This window comes from Cetorhinus maximus, chromosome 29 (assembly GCF_964194155.1).
Source record: "Cetorhinus maximus chromosome 29, sCetMax3.hap1.1, whole genome shotgun sequence".
NCBI classification, from domain to species: domain Eukaryota; kingdom Metazoa; phylum Chordata; class Chondrichthyes; order Lamniformes; family Cetorhinidae; genus Cetorhinus; species Cetorhinus maximus.
Window position 1 is genome coordinate 3,097,497 of NC_135907.1, and position 20,483 is coordinate 3,117,979.

The 20,483-nt window shown below is 43.1% G+C and overlaps 1 protein-coding gene across 1 annotated transcript in view; it reads left to right on the forward strand.

Annotated features, from left to right (window-relative positions):
• st13 (ST13 Hsp70 interacting protein) overlaps nt 1–20,483 on the forward strand; it is a 60,329-nt gene that overhangs the window by 1,599 nt on the left and 38,247 nt on the right. The window contains exons 2-5 of the mRNA XM_078532047.1: nt 15,937–15,994; nt 18,267–18,339; nt 18,670–18,740; nt 19,897–19,963. Of these exons, the coding sequence (XP_078388173.1) occupies nt 15,937–15,994; nt 18,267–18,339; nt 18,670–18,740; nt 19,897–19,963 (269 nt within the window). The remainder of the gene's footprint in view (nt 1–15,936; nt 15,995–18,266; nt 18,340–18,669; nt 18,741–19,896; nt 19,964–20,483) is intronic.

Below are 20,483 nucleotides of genomic sequence, written 5' to 3' on the forward strand. Positions count from 1 at the left end.
AAAGGTTGGCATTTGTTGCCCATCCCCAAGTGCCCTTGAGAAGGAGGTGGTGAGCTGCCACCTTGAACCACTGCAGTCCATTTGGTGTAGGTACACCCACTGTTGCTAGGAAGTCCCAGGATTTTGACCCAATGACAGTGAAGGAATGATAATATAGTTCCAAGCCAGGATGGTGTGTGGCTTGGAGGGGCACTTCCAGTTGGTGGTGTTCCCATGTGTCTGCTGCCCTTGTCCTTCTGGATGGTAGAGGTCGTGGGTTTGGAAGATGCTGTCAAAGGAGTTGCTGCAGTGCATCTGGTAGATGGTGCACTAAGATAAAAGCAAAATACTACAGATGCTGGAAATCTGAAACAAAAACAAAAATTGCTGGAAAAACTCAGCAGGTCTGACAGCATCTGCGGAGAGGAAGAGAGAGTTAATGTTTCGAGTCCGTATGACTCTTCATCAGAACAAAAGAGAAATAGAAATGTGGTGATATATAAGCTGTATAAGGGGGGTGGGATAGGTGGAGCTGGATCGAGGGCCAGTAATAGGTGGAGGCAAAGGAGAGATTGCCAAAGATGTCATAAACAAAGGGTCAAAGGGGTGTTGACGGTGGTGATATTAGCTAATGGGTGTGCTAATGGTGACATTAAGGGTAGAAAGCAGGATGAGCAAGTGACATACTGCTGCCACTGTGCAATGGTGGTGGAGGAAGTGAATGTTGGAGGTGGTGGATGGGGTACCGATCAAGTGAGCTGCATTGTCCCTGATGGTGTCGAGCTTCAATAACATTATGGTTATTGAAGTTTTTTAATGGATTTGGAACATTTAAAAAAAAAAGTAATCAGAAGTTGAATTATAGATAATGAGACACTTCGAGGATTTTTGAGTCAGTAATGTAATGATGAAAGTCAGTTGTATATTCTAATTCTGCATCTGAGATCGCCCACATTAAGCAGATTGTCAGTATTGGGTGTTGAGTGGAGAGTAAACATTCATTTTGAAATTTGGGAGTGTCCTGTTGGGCAGGGGCCTCTATCAGAGTCCCCTCTATTGGGGGACTTGAAGATTTTTCCCTGGGAATGGTGTGAAGTATAAAGGGGTTGGGGGAAGAATGCTTTGAAGCATGGCATTAGCATTTTGCGGAGAGATCAAGGGTTTTTAAAACAACTTAAATGGATTGCAAAATGAATTCAGCAACTTGAAGTTCATACAGTTCATTGAAATCGGGAGAAGGGTTGTAGAGATAAGCCAGGGAACTACAGGCCAGTGAGTCTCACGTCAGTGGTAGGGAAACTATTGGAGAAAATTCTGAAAGAGAGAATCTATCTCCACTTGGAGAGGCAAGGTTTGATCTGGGATAGTCAGCATGGCTTTGTCAGAGGGAGGTTATGCCTAACAAATTTGATTGAATTTTTTGAGGTGACCAGGTGTGTAGATGAGGGTAGTGCATTTGATGCAGTTTATATGGATTTCAGCCAAGCCTTTGACAAGGTCCCATACGGGAGACTTATAAAGAAGGCAAAGGCACATGGGATACAGGGTAATTTGAAAAGGTGGATTCGAAATTAGCTTAGTTGTAGGATGATGACAGAAGGATGCTTTAGTGACTGGAAGCCAGTGTCCAGTGGCGTACCACATGGATCTGTGCTGGGTCCCCTATTATTCGTCATTGATATAAATGACATAGATGACTATGTGGGGGGTAGGATTAGTAAGTTTGCAGATGACACAAAGATTGGCCGGGTGGTTAACAGTGAGGTTGAGTGTCTTCGGCTGCAGGAAGATATAGACGGGATGGTCAAATGGGCAGATAAATGGCAGATGGAATTTAACCCTGAAAAGTGTGAGGTGATACACTTTGGAAGGAGTAATTTGACAAGGAAGTATTCAATGAATGGCATGAAACTAGGAGGTTCTGAGGAACAAAGGGACCTTGGCATGTGTGTCCATAGATCTCTGAAGGCAGAGGGGCATGTTAGTGTGGTGGTGAAAAAGGCATATGGGACACTTGCCTTTATCAATCGAGGCATAGATTACAAAAGTTGGGAGGTCATGTTGGAGTTGTATAGAACCTTGGTGAGGCCACAGCTGTAGTACTGTGTGCATTTCTGGTCGCCACATTATAGGAAGGATGTCATTGCACTGGAGTGGGGTGCAGAGGAGATTCACCAGGATGTTGCCTGGGATGAAACATTTAAGTTATGAAGAGAGGTTGGATAGACTTGGGTTGTTTTCGATGGAGCAAAGAAGACTGAGGGGCGACCTGATCGAGGTGTACAAGATTATGAGGGGCATGGACAGGGTCAGTCACGAGGGGGCATAAGTTCAAGGTGAGGGGCAGGAGGTTTAGGGGGGATGCAAGGAAAAACCTTTTTACCCAGAGGGTGGTGACGGTCTGGAATGCGCAGCCTGGGAGGGTGGTAGAGGCGGCTTGCCTCACATCCTTTTAAAAAGTACCTGGATGAGCACTTGGTATGTCATAACATTCAAGGCTATGGGCCAAGTGCTGGTAAATGGGATTAGGTAGGTGCGTCAGGTATTTCTCACGTGTCGGTGCAGACTCAATGGGCCGAAGGGCCTCTTCTGCACTGTGATTCTGTGAGTGACATTTCTAATCATTCACATTTCGTTAGCTGAGGACTGATCACGTGGAACCATTTGAAACATGAATATTATGATGTGAGATTGAGTGAAAGGCATTTGCTTTGTCAGCTGGTCCTGTTGGCATGGTGCACAAATGATGAGTTGTGTGCCTGTTGTCCTAAAATGTGTTGGCCCGGATTGGTGTACTTGCTGTTCCGAGCAGAATACACTGGATCCTTGTCTGCTGATCTGACAGTGGAGTGCGTGTTTGATTTTCTTCCCGTTTTCTCAACATCTGAAGAGATCGAGCCCCAACTGAAGTGAATTCCATGGGCAGTGGTCATCTTCTTAGATTTTCCAAATGGGTATTTTACTGGCTGTTGATAAAATGCTTTCTACTGTGGGGGACACAATAGCCAAGGTTGGTCTGGTAGTTTCTCTCCAGACATCCGAGTATGTGGATTCTACTGGGGAATCACTGGCTAGCAATCAGCAGTGGAAATCCTGCCAGATGCTTCTCTTTCTAACCCATGGTGCAATGGTCAGTTCACATTCGGCTAACTCTTTACAGACCAGAGATTATTTGTGATCTTATCAATCTGTGTAGCTCCAAGACCGTATCATCTCAAATCCATTGGTGCAGTGCCTTGCTGCTTCTGTAATGCTCTCAAGAGAGCTGGCTGCTGCTAAAATGCTTTCCTACTAATAAACAGCACGCAGGAGGGTCTATTTAGTAATGGAATATTTAGTAGCTTTTGATGTGTAATTTGGCTGTTCTGAATTTTAACAAGAGGGGGCTATTCAAACTGGGAAACTGAGAATGAAATTTATTGCAGTGGTCTGAAATTGGAGCACTCCGTTCTTGACCCACTGTTCATCAGTGCAGTATACCTTCATTGGAATGTGTCTCCTAATATGTTGGTTAGGTGCCCAAAAATATCACAATGGCATTCAGCTGCTGCCTGTCTTTCTGACATCCACGGCAGTTGGCTTGCAACCTTGTGCTGAATGAATAGCGATGTTAAAAGCACTCCTATTTTCTCAAAACTGTCGTGATGTAAGATTAAACGTAAGGGATTTATTGAACAGGAGAAACTTTTTTTTAAAGAGTTGGACTCTTTTTAAAAAGTGATGGAAGCAGAAACCATCTTCACATATATAAATGAGTTAGAGAGGAGTATAAAGGAAAGTGGAACGTGGCAGGGCACACTGTATTAGAGCAACTATTCATGTGGAGAAAAAGCAGACTAGTCGGCCCACTTCTCTGTTGTAATTTTACCACAGCGAGTCAAGGCAATGCAGTGTACATGCAATCAGGTTTTCCAGCAGGAATCACCTGAGTAGGGACACTTGCAAATATTTTGGTTCTCTGCCCAGATGTCCTAAGGCCAAGGATAGTATCCCTGTAGTTGCCTCTGCTGAGACCAGTTGACTGTCAAGAGCGGGAATTGAACCTGGCTTCTTGCTGGTCTGTGGTTCAGTTGCATAGGACAGTGCTGCTGTATCAGCTCCAAGCAGAAAGAAAAGATTTCCTTCAGAGAGTAACTTGCCCAGTGAGTTGTAATCTCCTGTCATTGAGCAGCCTGAAATCAGCTTTCTCCTCCCTGGGGAGCGGAAACGAATTAAACATGTCACACAGAATTGGTTTTGCAAAATTTGGAGACACTGCACCCAAAGCTACAACTTGGGTTTTGTTAATTAGAAATAGTTATGAATTTATTTAGTCAATCAGTTACCCCTCCACATTTTACCAGTTATTTCTTTCTTCCCATTCCTCTTGGAAGGACATGCTTCTTGAGCTGTTTTGCTTGGCCTGTAGCTAAGCTCTCTACTTTGCCCTCTCTAACCAGCTGTGTTCTGCTTCAGTTGTGTTTCCCACAACCTCCCTACCATAACCAGATGAGGGATCAAAATGTAAAGTTAGTCGGAGCTCTTGTACCGTTGATTTCACAGGAACATCTGTCCTAGTAGCTGAGCCCTTTTGCATATCTTAGACCAGAGCTAATAAGTGTCCAGGATTTTCTTTTGGGTGTATCTTTTCCTTCTTAACACATCAAAACATTTCCTTCAGAAAAGACTTGTAGGCACTAACTCTCTGGTCTCTGAAAGCCTCATTGTAATAAGATGGGAGGACAGCCCTGTTTTGGAAGGGTGTAAATTGTGGGGAGTAACGCTGCTGTTAGTGGAGCTTCTCCACTTAGGACTGAAGAGTTTTTGACCTTTACACAAGTTGGCACTGGTGAGATCATCCTGGAGGATGAGAATTGCTGGACAGAATGAAATTGTAACAATGCAAAATTAAGGAAAAAAAGGAGATACAGTGAGAAAAATCCGAGCGATTCGGCCTGTGCTGAGTTATCAAGTTTCAGCTGGGGTTGATAGTAGTTAAGCTACTGTATTGTAACCCTGGGCTAGACAGGAGATAAATCATTTAAGGTTCTTACCCATTATTGGCCTCTGCTGGAATGTCCACATGTGTTGGCTGAGGTGAATTGATTTTAATTGGTATAAAGAAAGGCCACTTGTGAGAGATAGCAAAGGGTGAACCCTGGGCCTTCCTGATCAATCAGCTCAGTACGATACTATGTGATGTATTTACCCACAGACCTGTAGAAACCTAAAATATCTCCTGTCTTTGCCCTTGCTTTAGCCCATCTGCTGTTCAATCTCTTTTCAGTACTTTTATAACCTCGGGACTTGACTATTCCAGTGCTGCTCTGATCATCTTCCACCCTGCATAAACTTGTGCTCATCCAAAATGCTGCTGGCTATACCCTGTCTTGCACCAAGACCCGTTGACCCATCACCCAGTTGTTGCTGGACTAAAAGCAAAATACTGCGGATGCTGGAAATCTGAAACAAAAACAAAAATAGCTGGAAAAACTCAGCGGGTCTGACAGCATCTGTGGAGAGGAATACAGTTAATGTTTAGAGTCTGAATGACTCATCCTCAGAACTCTGAGTTTTTCCAACTATTTTTGTTTTTGTTGCTGGACTACGTTGCCTCCCAGTCCAGCAATGCCTCAGACTTAAAATTCTCATCCTTGTTTTCAAATTCCTCCATGACTGCACCACAGTCTATTTCTTGGGTGATTGTGGAACTGGAGGAAGTTATGGGATAGGGTGTAACCTCCTCCATTACCATGCCCCACCCTATCACTGTAACCTCTGTTATGACCAATGCAGTTGGTAAAGCGGAGTTATTTTAAATATCCCAGAGGGAAACTTTAAACAACTGTCATAACCAATAATTTTAAGTGCTATGTTTGAGATGCGACTCTAAACTCAGGAATCAGACCACTAGTTCTCAAGGTTTTACATTAAACTAAATGAAACATTTTATTAATTTACACAGGTTAAAATATATATACACATGGCTACAAATTACCACTATCATAACTTTTAACAAATTCCCAAACTAATCTCCATTAAGGCAACAGCAACCCATAGACTTAACCAAACACCAGGCAAAGCATTTTCACTGTAAAAATTCAAAATGAGATTCTTTCCACTGTGGAGCCAGTTTGATGCTTGCAGCTGCCTTTTGATCTTACATTGCCTCTGTCTACATGCCCTCTTTGAACAATGAAACCCCTTTCATAGTACCAATTTTATTATTATAAACACATTGCATGGTAGCTGCTAGAAAGGCATCAATTTTCACTCCACTTCTTGAATGCTCTATTCAAAAAATGCAAATACAGGCTATCTCTCTTCCATATCAAAACTAAAACCAGACTAGCTGGTTTTAATCCAATTAAGACACACCCACAGACTAAACCTCTATTTTAAAAGAAAAATATTTTCCAAAATATTATATACATTAATAACTTCATGACATCACCCTCATCGAAAAATGAACTGTCATAATTCTAAAAGACGGCTTCATTTTAATAACCCATTTCACATTATCTCCGATACTCATTACACTATTACGTTACCAGATGCATGCATTAACATAACACTGTATGTTTACAAGTCCTTGGTATCAACAGAAATCACTCCAGTTCAGTATCCAGGTTTTTTTTTAAATGCCCCATTTTCCTTTAAGCTTCAAACTCTTGATAATGCATCTGTGAACAGATTTTCTCTTCCAGCAATATGTATACTACGTAGATTAAATGGTTGTAATAATAGACTCCATCAGAAAAGCCTTGCACATTTGTCACGAAATTTGTCCAAAAACTTCAAAGGATTATGGTCTGTATAAACAATTGTTTCTGATGAATTGTTTGCAACATTTCAAAATGCTGCAAAGCTAACACCAAACTCAAAGTCTCTTTTTCGATCGTTGAATATCTTCTCTGTTATACATCCAGCTTCCATGAAAAATACCTTATTGGTTTTCAATTCCAGTGTCGTCATCTTATAACAGTATAGCCCCAATGCCTATATCACTTGCATCAATGGCCAACTTGAATTGCTTGGCATAATTGGTTACTGCCAACACTGGTGTTGTAGTTAATACAGTTTTCAAACTATCGAATGACTTCTGACACTCCAATGTCCATTGAAACATCTTGTTCTTTTTTAATAGTTCAGTCAGTGGAGTAACCACTTGGCTAAAATTTGGTACAAATTTCCAGTAAAACCCACTTATGCCCAGAAATCTCAAAACTTGTCATTTTGTTGTGGGCACAGGGAAATCCACGATAGCCTTGACTTTCGTATCTCTCGGAGCCACCTTACCATGTCCAATGGTATGGCCTAGATACGTAACTTGCGCTTTTGTAAATTCACTTTTAGCCTAGTTCATCACCAAATTAGCTTCTTGTAGTTGAATAAATAATTCTTCCAGATGCTGTAAATGCTCCTCCCACGTCTGACTGAAAACAATTAGATCATCAATATAAACGGCACAATTGCTTAGACCTGCAATTACTTTGTTTGTTAGTCTTTGAAATGTCGCAGGTGCATTCTTCATACCAAATGGCATGACTTTAAACTGATATAGTCCACTTGGCATTAAAAAACCTGATATCTCCTTTGCTCTCTCCGACAATGGTACCTGCCAATATCCTTTTAGCAAGTCAATCTTTGTGATAAATTACAATTGTCCCACTTTCTCAATGCAACCCTCCACCCGTGGTATGAGATATGTATCCGCTTCTGTCACCGCATTCACCTTTCAATAGTCCACACACAGTCTTTGTGTTCCATCCTGTTTTGGTACCAGTATAATAGGCAAACTCCAGTTACTGCAACTAGACTCAATGATATCACTCTGAAGCATGAAATCCATTTCTTTTTGTACTTGTGATAACTTTGCTGGATTTAATCTATAAGGTTGTTGCCTTATTGATGATATTTCTATACATACGTCATGTAAAGCTAAATATGTCTTTCCCAACTTATTTCCACAAATAGGTTTGTGTGACTGCAATAGCTTTTCCAAATCACTTTGACACTTGCTTGGAAGGTAACTCGATATTGCGTTTAAATTTTCAAGCACCCCCTCATTATCCAATTTGATTAGAGGAAAATCAATTTCAGAATCCTGCACTTCTACCTCTTTCTCATCATCCACCATGACGAGTACCTCTTTTTGTTCCTCTTCCCGGTCAAAGTACTTTTTAAGTATATTTACATGACACACCCTCCGTTTCTTTCTTCCATCTGGAGTATTTATTAAATAATCTACTTCATTCAATTTCTTTTCAATCTTGTAAGGCCCACTGAATCTTGCATTTAATGAATCCCCTAGTACTGGGAACAAAACTAATACTTTCTCTCCAGAAATAAAACTGTCAAATTTAGCCACCTTATCTACTTTCACTTTCATCACTTGCTGTGAGATCTTTAAATGTTCCTAGCCAACTCACATGCTCTTTTCAATCTTTTCCTGAAATTTGATACGTAATCCAGGAGAGTAGTTTCTGAATTTTGACCCACCAATTTCTCATGAATCAGTTTCAGTGGCCCCCTTTTGGTCATCTCCTCCTATCACTGCTTGCTTGTCCCAACAACGCTCCCCCCCCTCCCCGCCCACCCACCCTTAAACCAGCTTATATTTCACCCCTTTCCTATTTTTACTTAGTTCTGTTGAAGGGTCATGAGGACTCAAAACGTCAACTTTGCTCTTCTCTGCCTATGCTGCCAGACCTGCTGAGTTTTTCCAGGTAATTCTGTTTTTGTTTTGGATTTCCAGCATCCGCAGTTTTTTGTTTTTATCTCTGTGTTTAATTGACTGCCACTTCTCTTCAAGAAATGCCTACCTTGAAGAAGTTTTGTGCTACTCTCCGTTAGGATTTTCGAATCTCTCTTTTGCCTTGTTCACCTTCATTGCTTTCCATTTCTCTCCTGGTGTTTGACAAGGTGTTTACTAAAACCCGCTTTCACAGCCATATTTCCTTTCTCAGTGACTGTCTCAGTCTCCGGCTTACCCCACGTGGATTTCAACTGAAATTCCATCCCTGATGTTTCAAACCCACCCAGGATTACAGGTATCTCCAGGACATAAAACGTTTCTCGGACTGCTGTTCCCGTCGGATTCTGAGATCCACACTCGGTGCCATGCGCCGCCATATGAACACACTCAACCTCTCCCTCCAGCAGCACCGCCGCACCCTTTTTCAAAGCTGCGCGTGCCCCCAGTTTCATTTTATTCTTCATCTCATCCGACGCCTCAACAAGAAACTTTTTCTCTTTCTCTCAAGTGCTAAGGAACGCAAGCTCCAACAACTCATCGACACCAACACCTATCCAGGACCCTCCACCCCTGCCTATCCATCTGTCCCAACCCCATCTTCCAATCCCAGCCCCGGCCGTGTATTCACCATACCCCCTGACCTTCCCCTCTCCGACGCTGAACGTTCAGTGCTCAGCAAAGGACTTAGTTTCATACCCTTATGCCCTCATCTCAATGAATTTCGGGCTCGGCACGATGCTGAACTCTTCTTCCGCCGCCTTCGTCTCTGTGCTCACTTCTTTGGGCAGGAGTCCTCTACCCGTTCAACAGATCCTTTTACCCACCTCCAATATTCTCCCTCCACCTGGACCCCTCCCTCTGGATTCTTACCTCCTCTTGATCTTTTCATTGAGAACTGTCGGCGTGACATTAGTCGTCTCAATTTCTCTGCTCCTCTCACCCATTTTAACCTGTCTCTCTCTGAACTTGCTGCACTCCGTTCTCTCAGGTCCAACCCTAACATTGTCAAACCCGCTGACAAAGGTGGTGCTGTTGTTGTCTGGCGCACTGACCTCTACCTCGCGGAGGCTGAGCGTCAACTCGCAGACACTTCCTCCTACCTCTCCCTGGACCATGACCCCACCACTGAACATCAAGCCATTGTTTCCAGGACTGTCACTGACCTCATCTCCTCTGGAGATCTTCCTTCCACAGCTTCCAACCTGATAGTCGCCCAACCTCGGATGGCCTGCTTCTACCTCCTACCCAAAATCCACAAACAGGACTGTCCCGGCAGACCGATCGTGTCAGCCTGTTCCTGCCCCATGGAACTCATTTCTCGCTATCTTGACTCTCTTCTCTCTCCCCTTGTCCAGTCCCTTCCCACCTACATCCGTGATTCCTCTGACACCTTACATCACATCAACAATTTCCAGTTCCCTGGTCCCAACCGCCTCCTCTTCACCATGGACGTCCAATCCCTCTACACCTCCATCCCCCACTGGGATGGTCTGAGGGCTGTCAGCTTCTTCCTCGAACAGAGGCCCGAACAATCCCCATCCACCACTACTCTCCTCCATCTGGCTGAACTTGTTCTCACACTGAACAATTTCTCTCGTCGGGACCTGGAAAAATTTATTAATTTTGCTTCCAATCTCCACCCCTCCATCATTTTCACATGGTCCATCTCTGACATTTCCCTTCCCTTCCTTGACCTCTCTGTCTCAATTTCTGGTGATAGACTGTCCACCAATATCCATTACAAGCCTACCGACTCCCATAGCTACCTCAACTACAGCTCCTCACACCCCGCTTCCTGTAAGGACTCCATCCCATTCTCTCAGTTCCTTTGCCTCCGTCGCATCTGTTCTGATGATGCTACCTTCAAAAACAGTTCCTCTGATATGTCCTCCTTTCTTAACCAAGGTTTTCCACCCACGGTAGTTGACAGGGCCCTCAACCGTGTCCGGCCCATCTCCCGCGCATCCGCCCTCACGCCTTCTCCTCCCTCCCAGAAACATGATAGGGTCCCCCTTGTCCTCACTTATCACCCCACCAGCCTCCGCATTCAAAGGATCATCCTCCGCCATTTCCGCCAACTCCAGCATGATGCCACCACCAAACACATCTTCCCTTTACCCCCCCTGGTGGCATTCCATAGGGATCGTTCCCTCCGTGACACCCTGGTCCACTCCTCCATCACCCCCTACTCCTCAACCCCCTCCTACGGCACCTCCCCATGCAAACGCAGAGTATGCAACACCTGCCCCTTCACTTCCTCTCTCCTCACCGTCCAAGGGCCCAAACACTCCTTTCAAGTGAAGCAGCATTTCACTTGCATTTCCCCCAACTTAGTCTACTGCATTCGTTGCTCCCAATGCGGTTTCCTCTACATTGGAGAGACCAGACACAGACTGGGTGACCGCTTTGCAGAACACCTTCGGTCTGTCCGCAAGCATTACCCAGACCTCCCTGTTGCTTGCCATTTCAACACTCCACCCTGCTCTCATGCCCACATGTCCGTCCTTGGCTTGCTGCATTGTTCCAGTGAAGCTCAATGCAAACTGGAGGAACAGCACCTCATCTTCCGACTAGGCACTTTACAGCCTTCCGGACTGAATATTGAGTTCAACAATTTTAGATCTTGAACTCCCTCCTCCATCCCCACCCCCTTTCCGTTTCTTCCCCGTCCTTTTTGTTTTTTCCAATAATTTATATAGATTTTTCTTTTCCCACCTATTTCCATTATTTTTAAATGTATTCCACCCATCGTTTATTTCACCCCACCCCCACTAGAGCTACCTTGCTTGTCCTGCTCTCCACTCTTAATTAGCACATTCTTTTAGATAATATCACCACCTTCAACACCTCTTTGTTGTTTTGTCTGTGACATCTTTTGGTTATCTCCTCCTATCACAGCTTGCTTGTCCCAACAACCCCCCCACCCAACCAGCTTATATTTCACCCCTTTCCTATTTTTACTTAGTTCTGTTGAAGGGTCATGAGGACTCGAAACGTCAACTTTGTTCTTCTCCGCCGATGCTGCCAGACCTGCTGAGTTTTTCCAGGTATTTCTGTTTTTGTGTCAGTGGCCCCCTTACCTCATGACCATAAACCAGTTTAAAAGGGCTAAAACCATGATGCATTAGATGCGCCTCTAATAGCAAATAACAAAAATGGAATTCCTATATCCCAATCCTGTGTATAATCAAGACAGTATGCTCTTATCATAGTTAATAAATACTGATTTCCACTTTTAGTCTTAAGGAAGGGTCCTACACAATCAATCATGACCCTGGTGAAAGGTTCTTCAAACGCTGGAATTGGAATTAAAGGCACAGGCTTAATCACTGCGTGTGCTTTTCCTGTTACTTGACATATATGACAGGTTCTACAGAATTTGACTATATCCCTATGCAACTCTGGCGAAAAAAAAAACCCCTATGTTTTCCTAATTCCTAAATGTACCCCCATTGGAATTTCATGAGCAATCCTCAGAATCTCATTTCTATAACCTAATGGGATAACAATCTGATGTATCTCCCTCCAGCTTTCATTTGCTGAGATGTAATCGACCGCCATTTTCTCATTAATATATTCCTTTGAAGATAATAACACACTGGAATACATTTTGCTTTGGTTTCTGAATAAGCTTTCTGATATAACTGTTTTAATTGCAAATAATTTTTCTGTAACTCCACTAACCTCTTTGAGTTAAACACTTGAACTGAACTGTCCTGCATTCCTTCCTCCTGAACAATGTTATCAAATACAGTAACAGAAATACCTGGAAAAACTCAGCAGGTCTGGCAGCATCGGCGGAGATGAGCACAGTTGACGTTTCGAGTCCTCATGACCCTTCAACATCCGAAACGTCAACTGTGCTCTTCTCCGCCGATGCTGCCAGACCTGCTGAGTTTTTCCAGGTATTTCTGTTTGTTTTTATTTTGGATTTCCAGCGTCCGCAGTTTTTTGTTTTTATCAAATACAGTGCCAGCTAATTGGATTTCGACACCACCTTCTTGACTTTGAACTGCCTGCTTATCTTGTTTATTTTGTTCTCCCCAATGAGCTTTTGATCTCGTCATAACACAATCAGGAAACAATCCAGGATGTTCCACCTGTAGCACTTCTGTTGAAAACACTTCTACAGGCTGCTCAACTACCAGAGACATCACCCACATTTGCGATACAGCTATATCATTACCCAGAATAAATTGAACTCCTGCAATGGGCAATTTTTCCACCACTCCAACTATAACCTCACCATTCTTCCATCTGCTCTTTAAATTGAACCTTCCATAATGGAATAGATTTAGTATCTCCAAGAACCCCACTTATTATTACCTTCTCCTGCAACACTCCCTCTGAACAACAAATATCATTCTCTCATAGCATTAAGGATTGACTAGCTCCTGTGTCTCTTAATATTTTACCATCTCTACCTACTCCACCCTGTACACATGGAAAGACTTTCCCTTCAAGTACAAAATCTTTAAACATTTCTGCTCCTCAGAATTCTCTTGAGTAAACTGTGAACCCATTTGTACTTCTTTACCTTTCACTGATTCTCCATGTTTCACTTGTACACAAACCACTGGTTTCTCCTGTGCCTGAACCTCAGAACCCACAGTACTTTTACTTCCAGAGCTTTTCTGTACCCCAATAATTTCTACAGATTTTTCCTGCAACCTCTAACATACTGACTTTGTGTGCCCCACTTTATTACAATGAAAACACCTCAATTTTTGAATGTCACTTCTACCTTCAGCACCTTCCTTTTTGTTCTGAGAAAAAACTTCCTGGGAACTTCCAGCTACTTCTCTTCCCTGACTACCTGCCTCCCTTTCACCTTCCCACTTTCTATCCTTTTACAATTTGAAAGGGTGACGGAGAAAAGGTTTGGCTCTATGAACTAACTCATAATCATCAGCTACCTCTGCTGCTTGTCTTACAGAATCAACCCTCTGTTCCTCCACATGAGTTCTCACTACTGAAAGGGTTGAATATTTAAATTCTTCCAAAAGAATGACTTCCCTAAGAGCTGCATATGTTGTCTCTGTTTTGAACACACGTATCTACCGGTCAAAATTACTTTGTTTTGCTCTTTCAAACTCAAAAAAGTTTGCCCAGGCTATTTTCTCATATTTCTAAACTTCTGCCTGTATGCTTCAGCAACCAACACATATGCACTCAAAATAGCTTTTCTCACCACATCATAATTCACCGACATTTCTTCTGAAAGCGAAGCATATACCTCAAGCCCCCTACCTAATAACTTAGACTGTAATAATAATGTCCAGTTTTCCTGTGGCCATTTTATCTGTTTAGCTAGCTTCTTAAATCAAATAAAGAATGCTTCAATATCTGTTTCCTCAAACTTTGGAAGAGCTTGTACAAATTTAAACATATCCCCGCTGGCTTCTACTCTAGAGATAAATCCTTCCTCACCTACTGAAGGCTCTTTTCCAACTGTCAACATTTGCAGTTGGAATTCTCTTTCTCCCTTTCTCTTTGCTCCTTCTCCATCTTCGCAATTTCTAATTCCCTTTTAAAAGCCATTTCTCTGTCTTTTGCTTCTAATTTAAGCTTTTTCATTTGCAACTGAAGTCTCACTATCTCCAGCTGTGACTCACTAGTGTCAGGTTTCACTTCCAACTGTAGATGCTGTGCTGTACTTTTAACTATATCAGATTTCCTTGCTCCTGCGGGTAACTCCAATTGTAACTTATCCGCCAACTCGGTTAACTTACTTTTGGTTATTTTCTCCAACTCACTCAGTTATCTCTTCTACTCCCAGACAAGTCTTAGCAATTGCCAAAGCCATCTTGCAGTCTCACCACTTCTAAAATACCTCACCAATCCTGAATTCAAAGTGCCATCCTTACTCGTAAGCTTAAGATTCACGAATTCCTAACCAATCGAGGAATTAGAAATATAGTTTATCCCGGCACAGCCCCCGATTGTTATGACCAATGCAGTTGGTAAAGCGGAGTTATTTTATAAATCTCAGAGGGAAACTTTAAACAATTGTCATAATCAATAAGTTTAAGTGTTATGTTTGAGATGCGACTCTAAACTCAGGAATCAGATCACTAGTTCTCGAGGACATTAAACTAAATGAAACATTTTATTAATTTACACAGGTTAAAATATATATACACATGGCTACAAATTACTACTATCATAACTTTTAACAAATTCCCAAACTAATCTCCATTAAGGCATCAACAACCCATAGACTTAACCAAACACCAGGCAAAGCATTTTCACCTGACAAATTCAAAATGAGGTTCTTTTCACTGTGGAGCCAGTTGGAGGCTTGCAGCTGCCTTTTGATCTTATATTGCCTTTGCCTGCACACCCGAAAACTGCTGAAGTTACATCTACCACCACTGATTGAATTCAAATTCTCATGGTCTCACCAGCCTCTTTGAAATTCATCCTATTCCTGTAACCTCATCCATGGCCGCAGCCCTCCCTACCCCTGTGACCTCTTTGGCTGCACCCCACCTATACCTGTGACGACCTCTTTGGCTGCACCCCACCCTATCCCTGTGACTCCTCTTTGGCCGCACCCCCACCCCCATCCCTGTAACATCCTCCATGGCTGCGCCCCACCCTATCCCTGTGACCTCCTCCAGTCCCACAATCACCCAAGAACACTTGAGTTTCTTCAATTCTGGCTCTTGTATTGTGCATTCCTAATTTCCTTTCCCCCATTATTGGTGGCTGTGCCTTCAGCTGCCTAAGCACTGAGCTCTGGAATTCTCTCCCCTAAACCTCTCCACCTCTTCTTTTTAAGATGCTCCTTATAACCTTTGACCAAGCTTTTGGCCATCTTCCTTGATGTCGCCATATGTGGCTTGGAGTCAAATCTTGAATGATTATCAGTCCTGTGAGCACCTAGGTTAGGTTTTATTACCTCAAAGACATGACATAAATGCAACTTGTAATCATTTGCTTTAAGGAGCAGAAATAAACCATCCTGTTAAACCGAGTTAATGCCAGATCACTTAACTGGGGTAATTGCTTTCTTCCAACTATGTTTGTGGGTGACCGTGTAGAGAGCATGGGTTCAGGAGCTAGTGTCTACATTCCCCAGGCATGTCGAGTTATTCAGATAAGGATTTTTAGGCAATTTTAAATGTTTGTTCAGCAGTGACTCATTTGACCTGTGACTAGTCAGTTCAGTAATGATTAGATGTTTCTAAAACAACAACTCTGCTTTTTCTTTACAGTATGGGAGCAACCATCCCACCACCAGCAGAACACCCAAAATTTCCAGAGTCACCGAAGGTACGCCATTGCATTAAGTAATGTTTTACAGTCAGCGTCAGTTAAGCTAATCCAGGTGATCTGCATGTATTCCCAGTAGGAATTTCCCAGAGATTCCTCCCTGCCCCCTAATTGGCCTGGGCTTTTTATTTTGTTTCTTGCCTTTCCCAGGAGGTCACATGCACTTGGGTGGGGTGGAGAGCGTAGATACTGTGATGCACTGGGACAGGCTGGATGGCCCAGTGGGTCAATTCCTATCCATCATTGTTCATAGGAGCCACCCGGTGCCTGGTAATCCTTCTTGCCAGTCTCCTGCACAGCATGTAGAAGCTGTCTCTCAACCAGGCTTTGACACAGACCCTTTCATAATTTATTTTAAGTAGGAGGAGAGGAATGGATTTGTAAAATTTGTATCCTAACTTGGATGATGTACTGCTGGCTGGTCAAACAATGGACCTGATATAATCAAGACCAGTACATGGCACTGAGCTTAGACAGATCAAATGTCCTTTTCTTGTCCATGACATTTTCTTGCATTCTTGTATAATCTGCATCTTGCACTTTGTTTGTATAACCCTTAGTTGTTCATAATATTTCGATATCTTTGCACTACTCCTAGTGGGAAGGTAGAATTCTCTAGGACAGTGAGTTAATCTTTGAAACATGCAGCACAGAAAGAGGCCGTTATGCCCGTTGTCAGTTTCTTTGGAAGATCCACCCAATTCGTCCCACTGCCCTGCTCTTTGTCCATAGCCTAACAAATTTTTCCCTTTCAAATACACATCCAGCTCCCTTTTGAAAGATACTTAGGCCCAGTTACATAGGCAAGACCAGGATATATATATATATCCTGGCAGTGAACAGGAAAGAGAGAGGAGACAATAGGAAGGAGTCCAGAGTTAAGGTCGTATGTCTCGTGGTGGGATAAAGGTGACATTGGTGGGATGGTGTCAGCATGAGTGTTGATGAACTGATGTTCAGGCTCTGAGACAGATGTGTGAGTGAACCAGAAGCTGTTTGAAGGATTGATGACTGGAGGACGAGGTACATATGAATTAGGAACAGGTGTAGGCATCTTAGCCCCTCGAGCCTGCTCGGCCATTCAATAAGATCATGGCTGATCTAATTGTAACCTGCACTCCACATTCCTGCCTATCCCCGTTAACCAATAAGTAATTGTGAACCTTTATACAAATTTTAACGTGATCGTCAGCCATGTTATGGTGCTGGAGGTATTTTCATGGGAGTGAAGAGCCAGGTTGGGTGCAGAATTGATCACGGGGTAGAGAGAGTGAAGGTGGACATTATCATGAGACCCAGAGGCAGCAACAAAAAGTGGACCTTGGCCCAGGGAATGAAATTCTGGCCAGGAACTGAACTCACTGAAGCTGAAAAAACAGTAGGATCAGTAGAGTAGTCACAGACTCAACAAGTAACAGCTGTGATGGGGGATGGGCTGTAAATTAGGCAAAGTTACTTGAGAATTTTAAACAATTGAGCAACAGATCAGAGAGACACCCTACAGTGTAGCCTAATGCAGGAGCATAATCAATGCCTACAGAAGTCCAGCAACTTGGAAGCCAAATTTAGAAAAAGATCCTGTACTCACTGAAGGAAACAAATTTATATTTGAAGATAGCCCAGGATGGGTTAATGGCCTCCCAACAAGTATCAGTATAATTTCAAATTGAAAAATCTGCACACTTCTAGCAGGAGTTAGTCCACAGCTGAGCACTGACCATAATTTGGCAGTGAATTGGTCTTCTCAGACTGGGATGGCTGGTGTGGAAAATGCTCTCCTGAGTTTGGAGGTAATTCATTGGGACAAAATAGTGCCTGGTGTGTCACAGTTCACAACTTGGAGTCTGAGTTGCTGTGGCAACATGCACTTTATCTATAGCTCCAGACTACACCACGAATGGTAGTAATGGTAGAGGCTCCAACATTCTTTCCATCACGTGGCTGATCAGGAATCTCCCCCACTCTTACCGCCTGCCATTGGATTGTGTTGGAAGGATTAGTAGGTCGGTATTCAACTTGTTTGGCTGCATTTTGAATGGGTGTTCCTTGGCCATCAAGCCCTGGGGTGGGACTCGAACCTAGAGCTTCTGGATCAGAGGCAGGGGCGCTACCCACTGCGTCACAAGACCTCCAACATGTCTGCTTTACTGTGCATTAATTCTTCACTGTACCAGGCATTAATGCGTGATAATGGGTGCCAAAAGTGAAACAGGTGTGCATGTATCTGTGATGTTCGGGTGAGTAGAGAAATAAATAACTTCCATTTCTACAGAAAGCAAACACAGAGGAGAAGGCAGCGGCTCCACCTCCAGAGCCAGCTTCTGAGAGTGAAGAGAGTGAATTGGGTGAGTGGAGAGAATTTATCATAGCTGAGATAATTTTGATTATTTCTGGTGACCCTCATATTAAAAGGGAGAAGTGGAACAAATAATGAGCTAATTTAACAGAAAATTATATTTGGGACTTCTGTAGTCTGGATACCTAATCTCCTGCAGAAATGAATGTGATAAAGGATGTTGAGGGTTTGGGGTGGGTTGGGGGGGGTGGAGGATTGGGAAAGATACATGTTAATGGAACGGTGAATCAAAACTCTTAAGGTGAATTACACCCGTGATTTGCAGTGTCATCTGGTTTCTAATATATTTTTATCAATGAACATGTGGTTTGTTCTCCAGAAATCGATAATGAGGGCGTGATTGAGCCAGACACCGAAGACCCTCAGGAAATGGGAGATGAAAGCATTGAGGTAAATCGTTTTTCCCTTATTGATCCCCCCACTAACGGCAGTGACTTGTGTACTAGAGTTTGTCAATAAACTGTCCTCACTTGGAATTTGCAGGCTCACTTTTAGTAAAGGCTATTGGGTGGTAATTAGGAACTCTGCAAGATTTACAGTTTCTACATTCTATGGTTTAAGTATCCTTTGTGCTAATGGGACAAGGGGAACAGACTGCCTCCTTTTAAAAATAAAACATCGCCAAACGTTATGTGCTTTAAAAAGAATCCATGCTGACAGTCCTTGATTAACCCGTGCATTTCCAAGTATTATATTCTAAATTATGGATTCGTACCAAGGTTAAAAATGACCAAGGAATGGGGAGGGGATTAAAAATGATGTTTGGTTCTTCAAAGCAAAAGGTGTGGAGCTGGGAGTTGAGGATTGATGGAGTGTGGATTTACAACCAGAATTCTTTACAGGTGCATCACTAAAGATGCTTCTCTCGTGGGAATAATTAGGTGCTGTTGTCCCAGACATCTCACTACTGACTGGCTGATTTGGCTTTGGGGCAGATCTGCAATTTGCTCCTCGAAGATGATAGGGAGCAGCAGAAAATAGTGAGGTTTAATTAGTCATTGTTCCTGGGTTGTCCTGGTATATTTGTGTGTAACAGTCACTGTAATCCATTAGCGTGTTCAGTCATCTATTGAAAGAAAGCAATACTCGGCAGTGTTTCCATCAGTTGTCAGTACCTGTACTTCAAAATTTTATCCTCACCTTCCTTCCCCTCACCTCCTTCATACTTATTTTATTTTTATCCTTCCAATTCTCTTCTCTCCCCCCCCCCCCCCCCCCACTCCCCCATCCAGAAGAAACTGACACTCTAGTATCAAGAAGAAGAATTCAGTATCAGCCTGTCTTGTTTCTCTCTATGGCTCCATGGGTCAATGAGGCTACTCAGGGCTATAGTTCCTTGGAGGATAAACCCATGCTGGCCTGTGGCCCCATGGGCACCAACAGCCCTCTGTAGGATCACATGTTTGGTCAGTCTTCATGTTAGAGGATGGACAGTGACCTTTCAGTTGTAAGGGACATCACTGCTATCACTTTATAATAAGACAGATTTGCTGTTGTCTCACATGTTAAGTGGATTATCATTACCTGATGTATTCTCCTGCTTTAGGTCTCGGAGGAATTGATGGATCAGGCCAATGAGAAGAAGATGGAAGCCATGAATGCATTGAGCGAAGGTAGGTGTAAAATGGGTTTATGCTCAGCAAATGGAGAACTTGAAAGTGAGAGTTTCTCATTAGAGTTTACAGCACATTGACCATTTGACCTGACTGGTCTATGCAGATGTTTATGCTCCACACAAGCCTCCCCCCATCCTAAATCAACTCACATCAACATCCTCTGTCCTTTATCCATCATGTGTTTATACGAACATACAAATTAGGTGCAGGAGTAGGCCACTCGGCCCCTCGAGCCTGCTTTGCCATTCAATAAGATCATACCTGATCTGATTTTAACCTCAACTCCACATTCCTGTTTACCCCCGATAATCTTTCACCCCCTTGCTTATCAAGAATCTATCTGGCTATGTCTTTAAGATATTCAAAGACTCTGCTTCCACCGCCTTTTGATGAAGAGAGTTCCAAAGATTCACAACCCTCTGAGAGAAGAAATGTTCCCTTATCTCGCCTTAAGTGGGCGATCCCTTGTTTTAAACAGGGACCCCTAATTCTAGATTCTCCCACAAGAGGAAACATC